Source organism: Hemicordylus capensis, chromosome 4 (genome assembly GCF_027244095.1).
Source record: "Hemicordylus capensis ecotype Gifberg chromosome 4, rHemCap1.1.pri, whole genome shotgun sequence".
Taxonomy (NCBI): domain Eukaryota; kingdom Metazoa; phylum Chordata; class Lepidosauria; order Squamata; family Cordylidae; genus Hemicordylus; species Hemicordylus capensis.
In genome coordinates this window covers 2,994,400-3,013,100 of record NC_069660.1, presented here as the reverse complement: position 1 = coordinate 3,013,100, position 18,701 = coordinate 2,994,400, and the positions used below count along the sequence as shown (strand labels likewise).

The window sequence follows — 18,701 nt, the reverse complement described above, 5'->3', positions numbered from 1 at the left end:
AGGAAGTGCCAGAGACCTGCCTGGCCAGAAGCCAGGAACCCTCCACATGGAAGGCATAGGCCCATGAATAAGGTGGCTGCTGCTGAGGTCTTCCATAACTCACCAGCATTTCAACAGGGATTTTGGAGGAGAGGATTCTGGCAGGGGGTGAAAGGAACACTCCTAGTCACCAGTAACAGCTCGTCCTAAAGAGCCAGGAGGGCACCTAAGGAGGCACAGCAGTCTGTGCCTCCCAGCAGCAGCTTGGGTTTCTCCTCTCTCTTCCTACACGAGAGCTGCACTGTCTGCAGGCTGGCCATTCATCAGGTAGAGCCTCGAACTGATGAATGGCCAGGCTGAAGGCAGTGTGGGAGAGACAGGAGCAACCCGAGCTGCCTCCTTTGGCACCCCCACCCCCGGCTTGTTAGAACAAGGTGTTACTGCTAGTAACCTACCTTCTTTTGTCAGTGGGGAAATACTTGGAAGAAAGTGCAAGAAGCAACATGCAGAGAGTAGACATACTATTGGGCCACTGCTAGACCCTGGGAGCCACACACCCAAGACTGCTCATGCAGTCTGCCCGCCTGATGATCACCCCTTGCCTCATAGCAGACTTCATGGACACAGCTGGCTGGATGCACTTCCACAGGGCCAGACAGTAAGGCCACCAAATTCTATGCAGGTGCCTTCAAGCAGGACTGAACTGGATGTTGCCTCCACAGCATGCACCAACCTATGCATGCATCTGCATCTGCCTTCTTCCGGCCGCTCTCTTCCTCCACTTTCCACACTGACTGTGTACCCGCCTGCCATCTTGCATCTCTCACACCCCATGCTGATGAGTCAAAGGGTTCAGTGCTAATTTGAATAGTGCCCAATTTACCACAAGCAAGCAAACTACACACAAAAGGCAAAACATGCCTGCTTTAAATAATGGTGTCTTCTGCTGAATTATATCCACACACAACTACTTTTCCCAGTAGATATGCTATGCTACCTGGCACTCATGCAAAAGCGAGACAGAAGGCTGCAGTCTTCTCTTGCAGAAGGAAAGCCTCTGAACAAGTGAATCGACCACGCCTTCTGAACAGCTATCATGGCTTACAGGTGACAGGAGGCCATGAAAGCATGACTGCAAGAAGCTGGCGCCTCTGGCTCTTCCCTCTGCAACTCTTCTCTCTGAGCCCAATTTCAAGCTTTGGCATTCAGTTGCCTCCTTTAGCAATGAGGGGCACAATATCAACCCACCCTCCCACTCTGACACAAGACCAAACATTTCAACCTCAGCCAACTCTCCAGCACTTTCTGCTTTCTCTATTCACTACCTCTGAGGGTTCCAAGCCCTTCGCTGACTGAAAGCAGGCTGGATTTTCAATCTTTCTAAAGAAGCCCAAGATGTTAACACGTACATAATTTAATCCTCAGAAGCATCTTTTCTCCCCAATAGTTTTGAACCATTGAAAGGGATGTGGTACCAGGAGGGTTTTGTTTGGGGGTGTTTCTTTAAAAAAAATTTCCCCTCCAATTTCTTCTTCAGTTCTATTATTTCTATTCTTCTTCACGTCTATTATTTACTGCCATAGATAATTAAAGGTTTTCAAATACCAGTATGTTAAAAAAAAAGTTTTAGATGGTACAGAAGACATCCCTGCATCTTTCTTCAAGAGGACCTGGTTCTATTCCCACACAGAACATGGTTTTTAATGTTCTGCTTCAACCCTGGAGGATCAGTTACAACCCTTTCCAGCTTGCCAACAAGCTAGCTCAAGGTTGTGATCTTGGGAGACAGGAGGCTCTCAGGGAAACACCAGCTTGGCAAGGCACCATCTTTTCCCCTTGAACACCCTTCCTGGAGATGACCATCTCAAAAGTTTGCTTCCAGTATTTTAAGCACCAGTTAGCTCAAACAGAGAGGTGTTTTTTTCTGTGAAAGCAACGCAGGTACAAAGGTGGATCTTTGAGCAATAAAGACCATCAATACAAATTTGCAGTTTTGCTCAAATTCCACTGACAGACTTACAGGATTGCACAATTCTGAGGGGAAAGGCCCACTGCTAAGCCTCTGGCGCTCACCAAGAACCACCAGATGGCGACTGGGCAGGCAGCAGCTCTTCCTACACAGGGAGGAAAAATCCACACGGCCTTCCCCGCTTGTGGCATTAAGGCAGAATAAGCCAACATAAATCCTAAGAATGCTAAAAGCCGTCTTACTAGAATCACCAGCTGCTTACTGAAAGATTAACTCATTTCTGACATTATCCAGCAGCAGGTGGGATTATTATTTCTCCAGTGCCATCAACATTCCTGGTACTTTACAGAGTAACATAAGCAAAAACAGGCCCCTGCCTCAAAGTGGGGGCGGGGACGACGACGACAGCAAACAGAACAAGGCAGAAGTGTGAGCATTCTCCAAACCATGACAAGAGCCTGGAAGGCTACCATGACCCCTGCGATCACGGGCCCCAATCTGTGCTTGTTAGAAAGGCACATGTGGGAAATCCTCCACAGAGTGAAGGCCCAGCTGTTTCTTCAAGAGCCTCTCATCCAGCTTGGTGGTGAGCGTTGAATGCCAGCTGATGTCTTGGTGGCACAACAGAAGGTGGGCTTGATCACCCCATGAGGTCACTTCCAACGAGAGCCCAAAAAGCACATTTCTGCTCACTATGAACTGGAATGAATCATGATCAAGACAACAGCTCACTTCAGACAAACCCGCCAACAGTCAGGGCCACGCCAGGCTGAGCTTCCAGCTTTCATGGAGCTGCACAGCCACCACACCTGCAGGCATTTCAGACGGCACCCACGCCAAAGCACTCCAGCAGCCAGCCAACCATTACCACTGGGCTGTGTGAACTCAACAGGGGCCTGAGGGGTTAGAGCACCACCTCCACCACATGCTTCCATCTTAACCAAAGCCCTGGGACTGGGGGGGGTGGGGGAGAAAGAGAAAGAGAACGGGAGAAGTCAACCAACAAGCCCCTTCCAGGACTCTAAAGGCCTCCACATGAGCACCGACGCAACCAAGTCCAGCTGACAACAATAGTTTGCTTGGCAGCCAGTTAACTGAGCAAGACCTTTGGCCCCAATTGGGTAAACACATTCTAAAGTAAGGATCAAAGCCCTCGTACTGGTAAGATCTTATACCAAGTAGTTTTGTCAATGCAGAGTGCCTTTCCCCTTCACTCCTACTACATGGGGAAAGTTGTAATATTATTGGAAGACATTTTTCTGTAATGCAACCATATCATGATGAAAAAAGTTAAGAGAAATTACATTGCCTAAGAAAACCTGATCCAGCTTAGACCTGCAGGTGGTGCTCAGCCTATCTAGGATGGGATTACACTCCCCATGAATGATCAGATATGCCGCCTGGGAAGCTCCTGTGTCCAGGAGTGCCTTTGCCCAGGCTTGACTGGTGCGCCAGCTGCAAACCAAGCTGGCCTTTGCAGACCTGACTTCATTGACCTGTGCTCTTGTTTAATCCAAGCTTGACTACTGCAATGCCTCTGAAGCAGGTTTGAATGCTGTGACTGACGTGAGAGTCTGGCAGCCAGGGTGGAGCTTGAAGTGAGCCCATGACTCCCATGCCATCGACTTCCTTGAGCCTGTCAAGCCCTGTATGGTCTGGGGCCAGATGACCTTAAGAGCTGCCTGTTCCGGCATTAACTTGCTCACTAGCCTCTCTCACTGGGATGCATTTGAAGAGTACTAGAGGCAGGGCCTTTTCAGTTGCAGCTGCGAGAGCCATTAGGCTCCCTCCTTTGCGGTTTTTAAAAGGGCAGTAGAAGCCCTTCGATTTCCACCTTGCCTGTAAGTTGTAATCTTCTCAGATCAGTGAATGTTTTGTCCATTTTTAGACAGCCGTTTTTATCTTGTTCATTGTTTTAACTATTGCACATTGCTTTGTGCAACGTGATCTGCCTTGTGCCTATTATTAACAAAGAAAGGCAGAATATAAATCAATAAAATAAATGTTTGCCTGCAGCAGTTTATTAAAAACATTTTAATGTTATGAAAACAAAACCCAAGGATCACACCTAATGCAGAAACATCCTTTAAAACTGGCCAAACAGAGAATGGATGACCACCACACAACAGACCTCCTCAACAACTGAACACCCTCCAAAACAAGGACATATTTCATCCCCTTCCAGAAAGGGAGGAGGAGAAAAGAGAGCAGCTCCACAACTTAACCGGGGGGGGGGGCAACAGTGGCAAACGTCCTGCTGCTTGTTGCTGCTCTTGGGGTAGGGCCCAGTCTATGACACAGGAAACCATGCAGAAAAGCAATCCTCTACATACGTGGCTTTCAGGCTGTGGAAAGTTTTGGAAGAGGCAACAGCACATTGAATTCAGCCTCGAAGCACACTGGCCAAATTTGAAGCCACTGTAAAGGTAAAGGGTATCATCAAGTTGATTTCGACTCCTGGCACCCACAAAGCCCTGTGGTTTTCTTTGGTAGAATACAGGAGGGATTTACCACTGCCACCTCCTGTGCAGCATGAGATTATGCCTTTCAGCATCTTCCTATAACGCTGCTGCCCAATATAGTACCAGCGGGGATTCGAACCGGCAACCTTCTGCTTGTTAGTCAAGCATTTCCCTGCTGCACCACTTAAGGTAACTGAAGCCACTGTACTGGCTGCCAAATATGTTCCCATCTCTAGATATCTGTCAGAAGTGAGTGACAGTATTTTGCATTAGCTGAAGCCTCTGAGTAGTCTTCAAGGGCAGTACCACAAAGAGCACATTACTGTAGTCAATCCTAGAGACTACAGAAGCCTGCCCAGTTTGCAAGATCCATCTGCTCAAAGTGGCAAAGCCCTGGCAATGAGTACCGATGGTATAAGCCTACACCCCATGAGCAAGGCATGGCCGAGGAGCACCGCAGCTCCACAACTACTCAGACCAGCTCTCATAGGCAGCCTTGCTCATTCCAGAACATTGGGATTGCCTGCCAGCACTTCCTTGATCTTAAGCTTCAGCTTAACCTGACCCATCCAACCCGACTCCAGACACTGGTTAGTACCATGATGGCACCTCCTGGCTGCTGAGTTAACATAATGGAAAGCTGGGTGTCGTCAGCATATTGAGGACCTCCCATCCCAAGAATGACAGATGCTCTCTCTCAGCACGTCCATATAGAAGAAGATAAAAAGCAGTGGTGGCAACACTGGCCACACAACACCACTGCCACTAATGTGAAGGTAAGAAGCAGCAGGATTCCTTTCTGAGCAGCAGGAGAGAGCTCCCACTGTTCCTTGCCATCTCCATCTCTCAATGCAAGAGGCAGAAGTCTCACGTCTCTCCTAAGGCCCGTGTGCTTCAGACAAGGGTTTGAAGGAAGAGAAGGGATGGAGGACGACCACAAATAATGGCTGGCCAGTGAGCTAAGCCTAGATCCAAACAGCAACAGGGAAGCTGCAGCAGATTTCTCCACTGAGCAGGAACAGAAGACCTCCAGGGTCCCTTCCAACTCTCAACCTTGTATGATTCCATGACTCCCTGTACAAAGCTGGGTTCAGGAAAGAAAAGAAGAAAAGGGAGCGGGTGGAGAAGCAACTTCCAGGCAGGCAGGCAGCCCCTCCCCTCTCCAAATGGGAAGCTGACAGCCTAGATAGCAGCCCCCCAAATGCAGCCTGACAGGCCTTAATTGGAAATTATATATTCCAGCATTTCATATGCATCATCCATTCCATCATGTAACAAGCTTAGGAATAATTTAATTAAAAAAAGAAATCTTACAACACAGGATCACTCAATTTGTCTTTAAAATAATAGGGTTTGGCATCAAAGAACCTGCAGGAATCTGTGGTGGGTTGGGCCCCTTCCTCTGCTGCCTCCCCCACCACTAGATCCCTCTCAAAACTGACTCTGTGGTGACAGAATCACCCAGGGTTTGATGCTGCTGCAAGTGTTGGGCCACCCAGCCTAGAGCAATCCCAGGGTAGCTCCATGTATCTTCTTCCTCTACAGCAGGGGTTCCCAGCCTGTGGTACTCCAGATGTTGCTGGACTACAACTCCCATCATCCCCAGCTAGAATTTGTTCTGGCTGGGGTGGTGGGAGTTGTAGTTCAGCAACATCACGAGTACCACAGGCTGGGAACCCCTGCTCTACAGACAAGGCTGGCGAAGCATAAACCCCTGCTTCCTGAAGGCAGAAGAGTTTGGTGGCTTCAGACTACGGTCATTACCCATTTGGAGAGCAAGTATCCCCAGTTGTCATTTCTTGGCAAATGCTCCTTCCTCTTGCAATGTTCCTGAAGCAAAAACCCTCCTCCCTGCAAAGAGGATAACTGGCATGCTTTGGGAGGTGGGAACCTGGACACAGATGGCGAACAGCTGGAGGGCAAAGGATAGCAGACACGTCCTCAGAAACCTTGCCTAGAAGGGAGGCAGCATCTGGCAGCATCCAGTGAAAGACTAAGCAAAAGCTGCTCCGAAAGTATTTGCTGCCACCATTTACAAAAGGGTCAGGTGTTCTTGGCTGGCTTCCAGAGCAAAAATGAAAACCTCCTGAAGGAGATGAGCTCCTCTCCTTTGCCTAGCTGGATCCTCTGGCGAAGTACCTAAAGAAAGCCAGCCATGCTAAGTGTGCTCAATCTCAAGCCTCTCTTTCGAGTACTATCACACTGGAAAGCACAGAATTAAAGCTTCTGACAGAGGATGAATCATTGGAGAGCAGATCCAGCTCTCTTGTGCTCTGCTAGCTAGAAGGAATGCTTTTGGCAACCACCTGCAAGCACTCTAGGCCATTCCACTGAGAAAAGCAGGGCAGCTTTCAAATCTGGTTCAACACCTCACCCCGACTCCAGGCTCAGGATGACAGTTACATGATTCTGATCTGTTCAAACTGAGTAACACAGAGGCATGCTGGCCCAAAGGCCAAAGTACTAACATCAGGACCCAACACCACCAGCAGTTCACTCACATTTGAAAAGCCTTTGGCTGAACTCCTCAGTCCCCATTCTCAGCAGAAACAAAGCTACACAGGAAGCTGCCATATGCTGAGTCAGACCATTGGTCCATCTAGCTCAGTACTGTCTTCACAGACCGGCAGCGGCTTCTCCAAGGTTGCAGGCAGGAATCAACCAACCAAAGTACCTCCTCAGGGCAGGTACTTTGCTTTTGCTTTTGTTACTCTGTAAAGCATCACACAGACCAGGGCTACACAACTTCAGCCCTCCAGCTGTTTACAGACTATAACTCCCATAATCTCCAACCACAGTGGTCAATAGTCAGGGATGGTGGGAGCTGAAGTCCAATGTCGGCAGGACGGCCAGAGTTGTGCAGCCCCGATGTAGATGGATAGCACTATGCACATATAAAAGTAATAAATTAGTAGCCAGAGTGTTTTGGAATCGGATTGCCAACCCCAACACTGTGATATGGCAGATACCTTAAAAACAGCACAGGTGGCACAGGGCGTGGGGAAGCCTGGATCTCAAAAGAGAGTGATCTGTAAACCACTCACAGAAATGCCTCCAGCCTCCTTCCATACCAGATCTCTTGCGCTTTAACTAACATGGCTAGCTTCAGAGAAGAGAAGAGGGCATATGCTGCTGTTAGACTGTTAAAGCTACTCCCACCGCTACCAAAAAGGCGGCTTCCTTGGGCCACATACACTGCTCTCAACTACCCAAAGGAAAAGCAGGACAACAGTTAAGAAGACAAGCAACTTATGCAGAATCAAGGCGGAGGACAGGACACAAAAGATGAGAGCTTTGGCTACACAGAAGTCACACCTGTCACCAGTTCAATGGTCACTGTGCAGGAGCCCCTGAGAGTAAGGAAAGCTACCATTTGATGACTGAGCCAGGGATCGAGCCAAGAGGTTTTCAAAAACAAGAAGGCTGTATTTACCTTTGGGTTGGGGGCTACTGGAGTCCTCCATAGACAGTTTCAACTGCTGTATGAACTCGCTGCTATACACACTCCTTTCTTGCCAGATGTTCAGCAGCCGCTCCAAGGGTTTTTTGCAACCCTCATCTGCCTCTCTGGAGGGGTCACAGGTTTAGACAAAGCAGAAGTGGGTTACAATGTACACACAAGGTGAGAGGCGTTGTTGGGGCAAAGAGAACTCGAGTGCACTGCCTCCAATCGCCCTTACATCCACACAACACATTTAGGGTAGAGGCAGAGGCTCAACCCTGTGGAAGCCAAAGTTGAATTAGCCAGCTTTCCAAAGGGAGACTAAGCCAGGATGTCAACAGGCATCTGACTTTAATATACAGGACTTCAAAGTGACAGGAATATTTATTTGACATATTTATATCCCGCCCAAAACTTACGTCTCTGGGAGGCTCACAATAAAATACCAATTACAACACAATAAAAAGGATAAAGTCACAATAATTTAAAATTTAAACCATGTTCAAAAATCAACAAAACAACATCTAATTAAAAGCCTGGGTGAACAAATGTGTCTTGACTGACTTTTTTAAACTTGCCAGAGGTGGGGAGGCTCTTATATCTAGGCAACTGCAGAGTGCACAGTTAAGCAGAGTATTAACCAGAAAAGTGTTAGTCCTCTGGGTGTTCTACATGTTCTCAGTTTGCAGACTAAAGGTCTTCTCTAAATAATGCTGCAGACTTTAAACTAGCCGATAACATACTGCAGCCCAGGAAATGACATGTAGCTGCTCATTTGTAGGCTGCCCCACAGCGAGAAAACAGTCACCCAATGACAGATGGAGTGAGCCAAGCAGAAAGGCAATCTGGAAAAAAAAATCTGATAAATCCATAGTGTTTGAGAAGCTGACCTCACTTAAAGTGGTGTTCAGACAGAGCGAAGGCGCGTGGAATAACTAGCAATTGCACAGGGCTGCCAGCTGGGGGTCTGAACGAAATAACTTGACAGTTCTGCAGGGAATACTCCAACTGATAATGTGTTGGCCACAGTTATAACTCTTCAAATAACAGATCAAAGGAAAGTTAGATTTACTGAAATCTGAAGAGAACATTTATGCTGTGTGGAAAGATCAAATGGAGTGCCCAGTGAAGTCTCGGAAGGAGCAAAGCAAGTTTGCATTAATTCAGTGCAAGCTCCTTCACAGCAATACAGCGATGTAGTGACTAGAGGCCTACAGTCAACATTTGAGCAGATCAGTTCCAATGCACCCCTCTCCCTCGTCCCTGTGTCTCTCAAGCATCCCTGCCCCAGTTCACGTCCCGGCTGCAAAGCGCTCCCTACATCATGCATCTTCAAGAGTATGGGAGCCAGGCACTCTCTGCAGGATGGCCCAATCATGCAGAGATCTTCACATGATCCCCGCCCCCTCGGCAAAAGAGCTAAATCACATGAGCAGGCCTTTCATGTCAGTGGGAGTCATTATGGAGGTGCATCCAGCTGACATTCTTGGGAGGAAAGGAAGGCTGCCGCCACCACCACCACCGCCAGTGGATGAACTGTAGTCCGCCCTCTCCCACGGGGGTACTACTGTTTGTGACAGGATTTGACTCCATTAGGGCAATACAAGTTTCAAAAGATCTAGACATTGTGACTTTTGGGAAAACGGAGGAGGCTTGGATTTAAAAAGCAAGAAATTACTAATGCTCACTTTATTAGCACTGTTAAAATATGAAGGCCTCAGTTCTAGTTACATGCGACCCTGGATGGAACTGCACATCCCCCCAAGAAACCACATTCAGCCAATATCACAGTGCACAAACCCACACATAGAAACAACATTCAGCACCTAGCTGCTTCTGTCCCACATCTTCCCCTTTGTGGGCTTTTACAAGAGTGTGTGTTAGAAGGTGGCACAAGTGGAAGGTCCGGCACTGCCCCATCCCCAGCATCAGTTTTACGAACAGACAACAACCCAGCTCTTGAGTGTTGCCAGCAGCATGGCTGAACTTGTAGTGAGCCACAAATGTGTCAGGGCTGCTCAGGAAATGTGCCCGACTCAGATCCGGCTATCTGATCTGGGATCAAACAACAGGAGAGTGTTCCCTCCCATCTTGTGCCACTTGCAAGCTTCCCAGAGGGACCCCACTGGCCAGTGTGGGAAGAGCGATCCTTGTTCCAACCCAGCACATTCTTACGTAACATAATTCATCACTCAAGCTTCCCCCAAGACAGCTGCTAACAGCCATTTCTGCGGGACATGGCATTGTGCAGATCTTATTACAGGTCGCCAGCAGTCCATGACTAGAGTTCCCAGATTTCTCTCTCACACACACAAACACACACACAGGTATGGAAAGATAAAGTGAGGTGTGAAAATGTTAAGTTATACCCACCTGGCAACATGTGAAAAAGCATCCACAAGAACAGATTCAAATTCCCTTGTAAACTCGGGTCCCTTCCTTTTACTGTTCTGGATGACATCATTTGCCAAGTATAGGAAGGTCAGTTTCCTATTTGATTTTGCTGGTAAAGAAAGAGGAGGAAAAATATTTGTATGGCATGTTTAATACTCAAGCTGCATTTCAATCCTTCTCATTCATCCCCACAGACACCTTGTAGTCCACATCATGGTTGCTACCCCAGAGTAAGAACCAAGTGGTCATTCTGCATTTCCTCCTCTAAAGCCAGCAGTGCAGTTCTATTGCCCAGACCTGATGAACTGCCGAGGAAGGATGCTGTAATGCAGGGTGGCCCACCTGAGGCTCTCCAGCTCTTGCTGGACTGCAGTTCCCACCATCCCCATCTGAAATGGCTGAGGATGACGGGAGCTGCGGGTTGGCCCCCCCTGCTGCAATTCCACAAGGGGCCCCATATGGTGCCCCTCAAATACCAAGATCACTGTGGCATAACTTTCAGTGGCTAGAAGAGAATATGCTCCACCAGGTACAGGAAGAGGCCTCCAAGCACTGCTCCCTCTAAGGTGTGCGCATGCTCACAAGTTTTTGGATGTCCGCTCAGTTCATTTTCAATGCCGCTCAGGTGGAATCAGGAAGGCCCGCCCCATTCTGAATGCACATGGTGTGCACACACTGCCTTGATACTGCCACCCAGAACAAAACTCATTCCACACCGAGATTCCACACCACTGCCCTCAAGGCAGCTTTGTTCCCCATGAAGATGCTTTCCGTTGGTTTTGGCAGCTCCCACCAAAGGCTGGCCTGGTTCCTGACTGGCCTGGTTCAGATCCAATGTCTGGAGAGAGGACACTTGAAACACAGAGGGCCAATGCGTTTAGTTCTCACCTGTCCTGGAGGCAGCTCAGGGCAGGTTACAAGCACAGTACTAGCTCTACACTTGTATGTGCACCTGAAAACAAAGTCCTGCTCCTCCTTACACCCAGAGACAAAAGGAGACACTCACTTTGGACCTCACACAAGCCACAGTTCAGGTCCACTTTAGTTTCCCATCTTTTCTAGGTACAGCGGCTTCCAGAGGAAGAGCAAGGGCTCTAACAACTATAGCTTGTCCATTCAGACATCACTCCAGTGCACAACCCACCTTCTCTGCTGCTGGTTTGCAGACCAACTGCAATTTATGACTTGTTAGTTCAGACACTGCCATCGTCAAGCTTCCTTAGGCATGGCTTGACATATCTGAGCTGACAAACTGCAGATTAGCTCATGGATACTCAGGCTCTGCTAGACATCCAGAGAAAAGGACCTCCAGGGCAAGGAGAGCAGCTACCAAGAATGCCTCTCTGTACAGCAGCCACAGCAGTCATATCGCACTCAGCGAGAGAGGCAGCTCCAGGCTAAAGAATAATGTTGGCACTGAAGGATTGTACAATTCTACAAAATCTTTCACACCAGACTGGCCAACATGGTTCAGCTGCGGCGGGGGGGGGGGGGGAATCAGCCTTGTATCATCACTCCAAATGAAGAGGGCTTACTGTCCTAGAGGCAGAAACCTTGAAGGGCTACTAAACGCTAGCCCTGAAACATGCAGCCTCTTCCAAACTGCAGGGCTCCTTTCTTTAATCTCAGCTCCAAGGACACTGCAATGAGCTTGGCAATTCTGCTCAGTGCCACATGCTCAGCATGCTCCATTCAATGCAAAGAGGCTCTTTGTTGCCAAGCGCAGACCTGCTGAAATGAATCTGCAACCCAGTGACAGAACAGCAGCACAGTCTCTGCCCAGCTGCCACTAAAAGCCATCCTGGCCCCAACTTTCAAAGCTTTGATATTTCACAGAAGTTAGAGTAGCTCAATGTGCTCAGAATGACTAAACTGCTAACTGCTGGCATCAATCAGCAGATTTAAACAAGATTTCTAGCCTTCTACTTTGGACTCATTACTAAACTTTCTACTTGTAGGAGCAGAAAATCATCTTAATGAAGAGCAGCTAGACGCAGAGGAGGAAGAAGACAAATCTAAGCCCTCAAAATAACAGACCCAATTGCCACACTGCTAGATTGTGCCAAGATCCAGTACCACAATTTAGGACAGAAGTAAAGGTTCTTCTTCTGCCTTTACTGATCCAGGAATAGTCTGAGCAATCTTCAGGTGTTACAAAGACTGTGAATGTTGTACAGCACTCACAGGAACAAGCCAGCAAGTGTTCCTGCCCAACGCATGATCGGGAACCATGGGTGCAGCCCCCGTGTTCTCCATTAAGAGAAGAATCTCTCCCTGCATTTGTCTCTGCAGCATAGAGGCAGGGCTTCAGAGAGCATCAATGTGGAGGTAGGGCCTACCGGCCCACACTGGTCTCCCCCGTACCCGAGTACAGTTAACAAGTGAAGCACAGTTTACCTCTTAATATTCCATTCAATGGTTATTTTCCATGATGTGTTTTGAATGAGCTGGACAGGGTTAAAGAACAAAACATGTAGCTCTTGAAGAACCTACAGTGCAGTGGAGAACAGACAATCTATGCTGATTTTAGAATGGCGTCATCCAGCTTTCTGCAGATGTTTGGGGCAAACATGATCTGATCGGTGGGGGCTTGTGACCTTGGTAGGGCTGAAATTTTAACATTTCCCCATCAGGACCTCTACAACAGTAAGGAAAGAGCGCTTTCAAACCAGGGTCCAAGAATTCCCAGGCGCCACCTTGCATGACATCTGGAAATCTACATCGCCTGAGCCAGGCAATGAACCGACACAACCAGGAGGAGGAGCAAGTAAGCAAGGAGGGGGCAAACAAGATGGAGGAGGGAACAGTCTGGTTCCTGAAGTTTTGGGCTGGCTTGGAAAGAAAATTTGTTGAGGCCTGCTTTATACGTGTGCAGAGCACCATGTCTCTCCACTAGCACATGGGCTATTCTTTGCACACTCACAGATGGGGAAATGGCTTCTACGCAAGAGGGCACGAACATGGCTTTCAAATTTGAGCCCCAGCACCTTTCATTTAGAAGTTAAACCACAGCACATGGCATAAGTTCTTGGAAAGCAACACCTTACTTGCTTCGCAACTATTCACTCATTCATTCAATTTCCATACCACTCTTCCAAAAATGGCTCAGGGCGGATTACACAGAGAAATAACAAATAAATAAGTTAGCTCCCTGTCCCCAAAGGGCTCACAATCTAAAAGAAACATAAGATAGACACCAGCAACAGTCACTGGAGGTGCTGTGCTATTCCCAGGCCTTGATATGCCCTCCTACAGAGGCAAATCCAAGTGCTGCTTCAGGAGCAGAGAGAAGACAAGCCATCGCCTGCTGCCCACAGAGCTGCAAGTGTGGGAGTGGGCTTGCTATCCGGCCGCATCCAGAAAAGACAACCAGTTGTGAGACAGCTTGCCGTGCAGCTGCTTCCTAGCCCTCGTTTCCAGGTGCCAGCTCGAGCTACAGATTAGATCAGAGGACCAAACTGTAGGAGGCTGCCCAGAAGTGAATTTCAGTTTGCAACTTTGATCAGGGTAGGTGCCAGCTTTTAGCTCATGATCACCCTAGAGTCACCACTGAAGGCACGCTCTCAACTCCTGCCTGTGGCTTCCAGCAGCATCTGGTGGACCCCTGTGAGAAACAGGATGCTGGACTAGATGGGCCTCCTTGGGCCCGATCCAACAGGGCTGTTCTTATGTTCTTATTGACACGGGTCCTAATAAGGTGTTAGAGAGCCCTCCATCAAGGATGCTGTGGCAGTTTCTTGCACTGAGCCGGGGTGATCTTCAAGGTCCAACTGCAGAATTCTATCATTCTATTAAAAGACTGACGGTGTACAGGGAACAATTAGAATGGTTCCATTAGAATTCTCACTTTCATGTTTTGTTGGGGTATATCCCCAGCATACGGAATCTGGCATTATATCAAGGATTGTGGATTATTTGTGCTTGCAGAGATCGCCAAAAGGATTATAATACAACACTGGAAGGACAAATTTACTCCTGAACTGCAACTTTGGATAACTGCCTTGTGTTCCTTGTCAGCATTTGAACTGGTTTCTTCCCCAACAGCAAGGTAAAGATGAATTTTCAGTTTTGGTCTAATTTTAATGAATTGTTTATGCTTTGAAACACAAGATATCTATCCTTAGAAGAAGGTGTCATAAGAACATAAGTATAGCCCTGCTGGATCAGGACCAAGGCCCATCTAGTCCAGCTTCCTGTTTCATACAGTGGCCCATCAGATGCCTCTGGGGAGCCTACATGCAAGGTTGGCCCTCTCCAACCCCAGAACAGCATCCCCTCCAGTGGCTGCTGCTCGGGTCTGTCTTACATTTCTTTTTAGGTTGTAAGTCCTTTAAGGACTGGGATCCACCTTTATTTATTTTTATTTCTGTATATAAACGACTTTGGAAACTTTTGTTGAAAAGCAGTATATAAATATTCATCATAGCAGTAGTAGTAGCAGCTGAGGGCATGCCCTCTCTCCTACTGCTACTCCCTGCAACTGGTATTTAGAGGCATCTTTCCTCTGAAGCTAGAGGTGGCTTGTAGCCCTCAGACCAGTAGCCACTGATGGCTACTTTGTCCTCCATGCATTTATCTACCCTCCTCTTAAAGCCATCCAGACTGCTGGCTGTCACCACATCTTGTGGCAGAGAATTCCATAGGTTGATTTTATGTTGTGTGAACAAGTACTTCTTTTTGTCAGTCCTAAATTTCTTGGCAATCATTTTCAAGGGATGACCCCTGTTCTAGTGTTATGGAAGAAGGAGAAAAAATTCTATCAATTTTTTCTCTCTCTGTCCCCCGTCCCACTTCCCCCCCCCCTTGCATTGGTTGTATCTTATTGTTTCAGTTATGTTTAAGTGGTTCCCCCCACCCTTATCTTTTTCAGTTATACTCACACATATATTATTAGTTGCCCCAGGACTATGGAATGCACTTCCTGCTGAGATTAGAGCTATTCCATCCCTGTTGGCTTTTAGGAATCAGCTAAAGACACATCTTCTCAGCCAAGATTTTTAGCTATTTGGTAGTTTTTATAGGCATTTTAATTTGATATTTTATATTTTAGTTGTTAAAATTTCTTGGTTGCGTTAAACTGCCTAGAGACTTTGGTAGTGGGCGGTATACAAATATGTTAAATAAATAAATAAAAGCTATCCTCGGTCATGTTTATGCACTGCAGTAAATCTCATTGCAAGAAAGAAAAAGAAATTAAGAATTTTCACTCCAAGGTCTCTCAGGTCTCCTCAACACTCACAGAATGACAAAATGCCAGAGTTGGAAGGACACTTGAAGGTCTTCTATATCCCCACCCCCTGCTGAGTGCAGGAAACAGCTCCAGCATCCCTGACAGATGCCTGCCTAGCCTGTTTGCAAGCCTCCAGCAAAGGCGAGCTCTCTACTGAGTGAGGCAGACTGCTCCCTAGTGGAACAGCTATTAGTCACGAAATCCCCCAATGTCTAGCCTAAATCTGCTGGCATGTAATTTCAAACTAATGGTTCTAGTCCTGCCTTCAGGGGCAACACTCCTACACAACAGGTGTTTGAAGACGGCTATCACATCTCCCCTCAGTCTTCTCTTCTCCAGGCCAGATATATCCAGGCTCCTTCGACAGCTCCTCAGAGGACTTGGCTTCCAGGCCCTCGCCATCTTTATTGCCCCTTCATCCTGTTCAGTTTATCAACATCATCCTTAAAATGCAGTGCCCAGAAGTGGACCAGTATTCCAAGCAGGGTCTGACCCCTGCAGAATACAGGAGAGGAGACCAATACATTAAGCTTTATTACAAGAGTAGTAAAACTCTCGTGATCTGGACGGGATGCTTCTATCACATGCTTGCCTCTGGGCTTCCTGGTACCTCCAACATCACAGAAGCTCACCTGCTTCTCCCACACAACATCCAAAGCTCATGGATTATGATAGTATATCTGCATCACATTTATGTAAATAGAGAATTCCGTGAGGTCTGCATGACCTTTTCAAACCCCTTGGTCTGCCTATTTGAATATTTAAGCAGCCAAAGATTTTGCTCTGAAGAACCACATGCAGTCTGACAAAATTTTAATTGTGATTTTAAAATTGTCAATATTTAAATGTATAAGGCAGTTTCTATAGGTAGAAATATGCCAAACAGTGTTCTCCCTAACTTTTTCCACCTGTTTGCGGAATGAGTTTTGCTCTGGGCGGCAGTATCAAGACAGTGTGTGTGCACACACACACACACACATTCAGAGTGGGCCTTCCTGATTCAACCTGAGCAGGATCTAAAATTAACTGAACAGACATCAAAAACTGTGTGAGCACACGCACATGTGTGAGCCTTGGAAGAAACACTGATGCCAAATATATAAATTTCAACATCCAAGCTTAATGTATTGGTCTCCTTTGGGAAGGCTCTTTCCACCTTTGTTGAAAACTCATGGCATATTTCCACATGGGCATGCACACCTATATTCATGCATGCAAAGACAATGGCAGAACCAAGGGGGGGACTGGCAGCTGAAGATGAAAGGAGACCTGTGCTGCTACTTACGAGCTTGTGGACATTTTTGCTTTACTCTAGAGCGAGAAAAGCAAAAACAACCCCTCACAAAACCTAAGGAACTGCTGTGCTCATGCTGCACAACATGCCCCATTCTTTTATGGCTCAATGTGACTTAACTCCTTAACCACTCACTGTGGTCGATTCAGCACACATGATTTTTAGGTGGAGAGGGAATTCTAATCTGTTATTGGTGATCAGGTATAACATGAATTCAAAAGGCATTATGGCTTTACATCTAGTACACAAGAGCCTTGCAGAAAGGTGGTCCTGCACACGGTTTGACTGCTCCTCCTGCACTGCCATCGGCATTCTCTCATTCAATCATAACCAGCTTTGGAAAGAAATGTAGAAAAGCTACACTTTTGCCAACTAGAGAGCCCGGGAACACATGCCTCCCCTCCAGTGTTCCCTCCAAGGGGGATTCCCAGACGTTGTTGACTACAACTCCCAGCATCCCCAGCTGCAATAGCCTTTGCTTGGGGATTATAGGAGTTGTAGTCGACAGTAAAGGATCCAGCAGTGAAGAAATACGCCGCAGACTAGTACTTGGTAGGGTAGCAATGAAGGCCTTGGAAAGGATATTCAGATGCTGTGACGTCTCTACACCTACAAAGATTAGAATCGTTTGGACCATGGTTTTTCCCATGATGCTCTATGGATGTGAAAGCTGGACTTTGAAGAAGCAAGATAGAAAAAATATTGATGCTTTTGAACTTGGGTGCTGGAGAAGACTTTTGAGGAGACCACGGACAGCCAGGAAAACAAACCAATGCATCCTAGAATCAATCAATCCAGAATTTCCATTTGAGGCACAAAAGACCAGCAGGCTCAAACTATCCTACTTCGGACACATTATGTGAAGACCCAGCTCCCTTGAGAAGCCCATCATGCTGGGGAAAGTGGAAGGAAAGAGAAGAAAAGGACGACCAGCAGCAAGGGGGATGGACTTGATGACGACAGTAGTGAATGCACCACTGAGAGCCCTGAAAGGCCAAGTTTATAAAACAGATAATTCTGGAGAGAATCTATCTATGTGGTTGGTAAGCATCGAGACCGACTTGACAGGGCACTTCAGCAATCAATCAATCAATCAACTCCATTATTTCTCTGTAAAAAGTTGAAATGGTTTCTGGCCTTATACAACCCCAGCTACTTCACTATCCCATTTCAAGGCTCCATCCCCCTTTCTGGTCACCTGAAATCCAATCACCAACCAACATACACCGACTGGACGGCAGTTAATCCATCAACCACCTCTGGGACTCCCCTAAGAGGGGACACGGCTCCCCTCCGCATCATGAAGTCCAGCGATTTCATTCCAAGGTGCAGGCTGCTGCTGCTGCCGCCGCCAGATATCAGGGGCAGCCGCCGAGAGACCTTCTGCCTTGGCGGCGGCAGCAGCAGAAACACGAGGCGCTCCCTTGACGCAGCTGTTCAGCCGCGCTGGCACCCCGGCGCGTCTCTTTTCTTGCCCCCAGCCCCGTCCCCCGCCACTCTCGGCCTCTCTCCCTCCCTCCCTCCTCCTCACCCTTACGGAGCTCGCGGTGCCAGACGGTGACGATGGGCCCGGCGTGCTTGCGGTGGTGGATGAGCCACAGGCTCAGCGTCTGGACGCTCTGCTGGGAGTTGCTCAGCTCCGACAGCTTCCGCTCCAGCGCCGACTCGGAGAAGGAGGACATGGCGCGTGGGGGGGAGGAGGAGGGCGGCCCGGGACCCACCCGCTCGGCCTCCGCCCGGCCTGGACCGGCCCCGCCGCGCCCACCTGCCCGGGGCCCCCCCGCCTCAGAGACAACCAACCGCCGCCACAAAATGGCAGCCCAGCCTTTCACCCTGGCGCCGCCGCGGGTCAAAGGGCGACATGCTACGGGTCGCCAGAGGGGGCGGGGAGCTTTCAGCGAACGCGGCGGCGGCCGCTGCGGCGACACAAG

The 18,701-nt window shown here is 48.1% G+C and overlaps 1 protein-coding gene across 5 annotated transcripts in view; it reads right to left on the bottom strand.

The window, feature by feature from the left end:
* The window catches only part of RPRD1B (regulation of nuclear pre-mRNA domain containing 1B), a 62,529-nt gene extending 43,831 nt beyond the window's left edge, over positions 1-18,698 (bottom strand). Inside the window, exons 1-3 of one of the 5 annotated variants that reach the window (XM_053245196.1) lie at positions 18,302-18,698; positions 10,226-10,355; positions 7,844-7,977 (exon numbers count right to left, since the gene is read on the bottom strand). In XM_053245196.1, the coding sequence (XP_053101171.1) occupies positions 7,844-7,977; positions 10,226-10,355; positions 18,302-18,452 (415 nt within the window). In that variant the 5' untranslated portion in view covers positions 18,453-18,698. The remainder of the gene's footprint in view (positions 1-7,843; positions 7,978-10,225; positions 10,356-18,301) is intronic. The other 4 variants (XM_053245193.1, XM_053245191.1, XM_053245192.1 and 1 more) reach the window with 4 other exon arrangements.
* Positions 18,699-18,701: the final 3 nt, after the last annotated feature.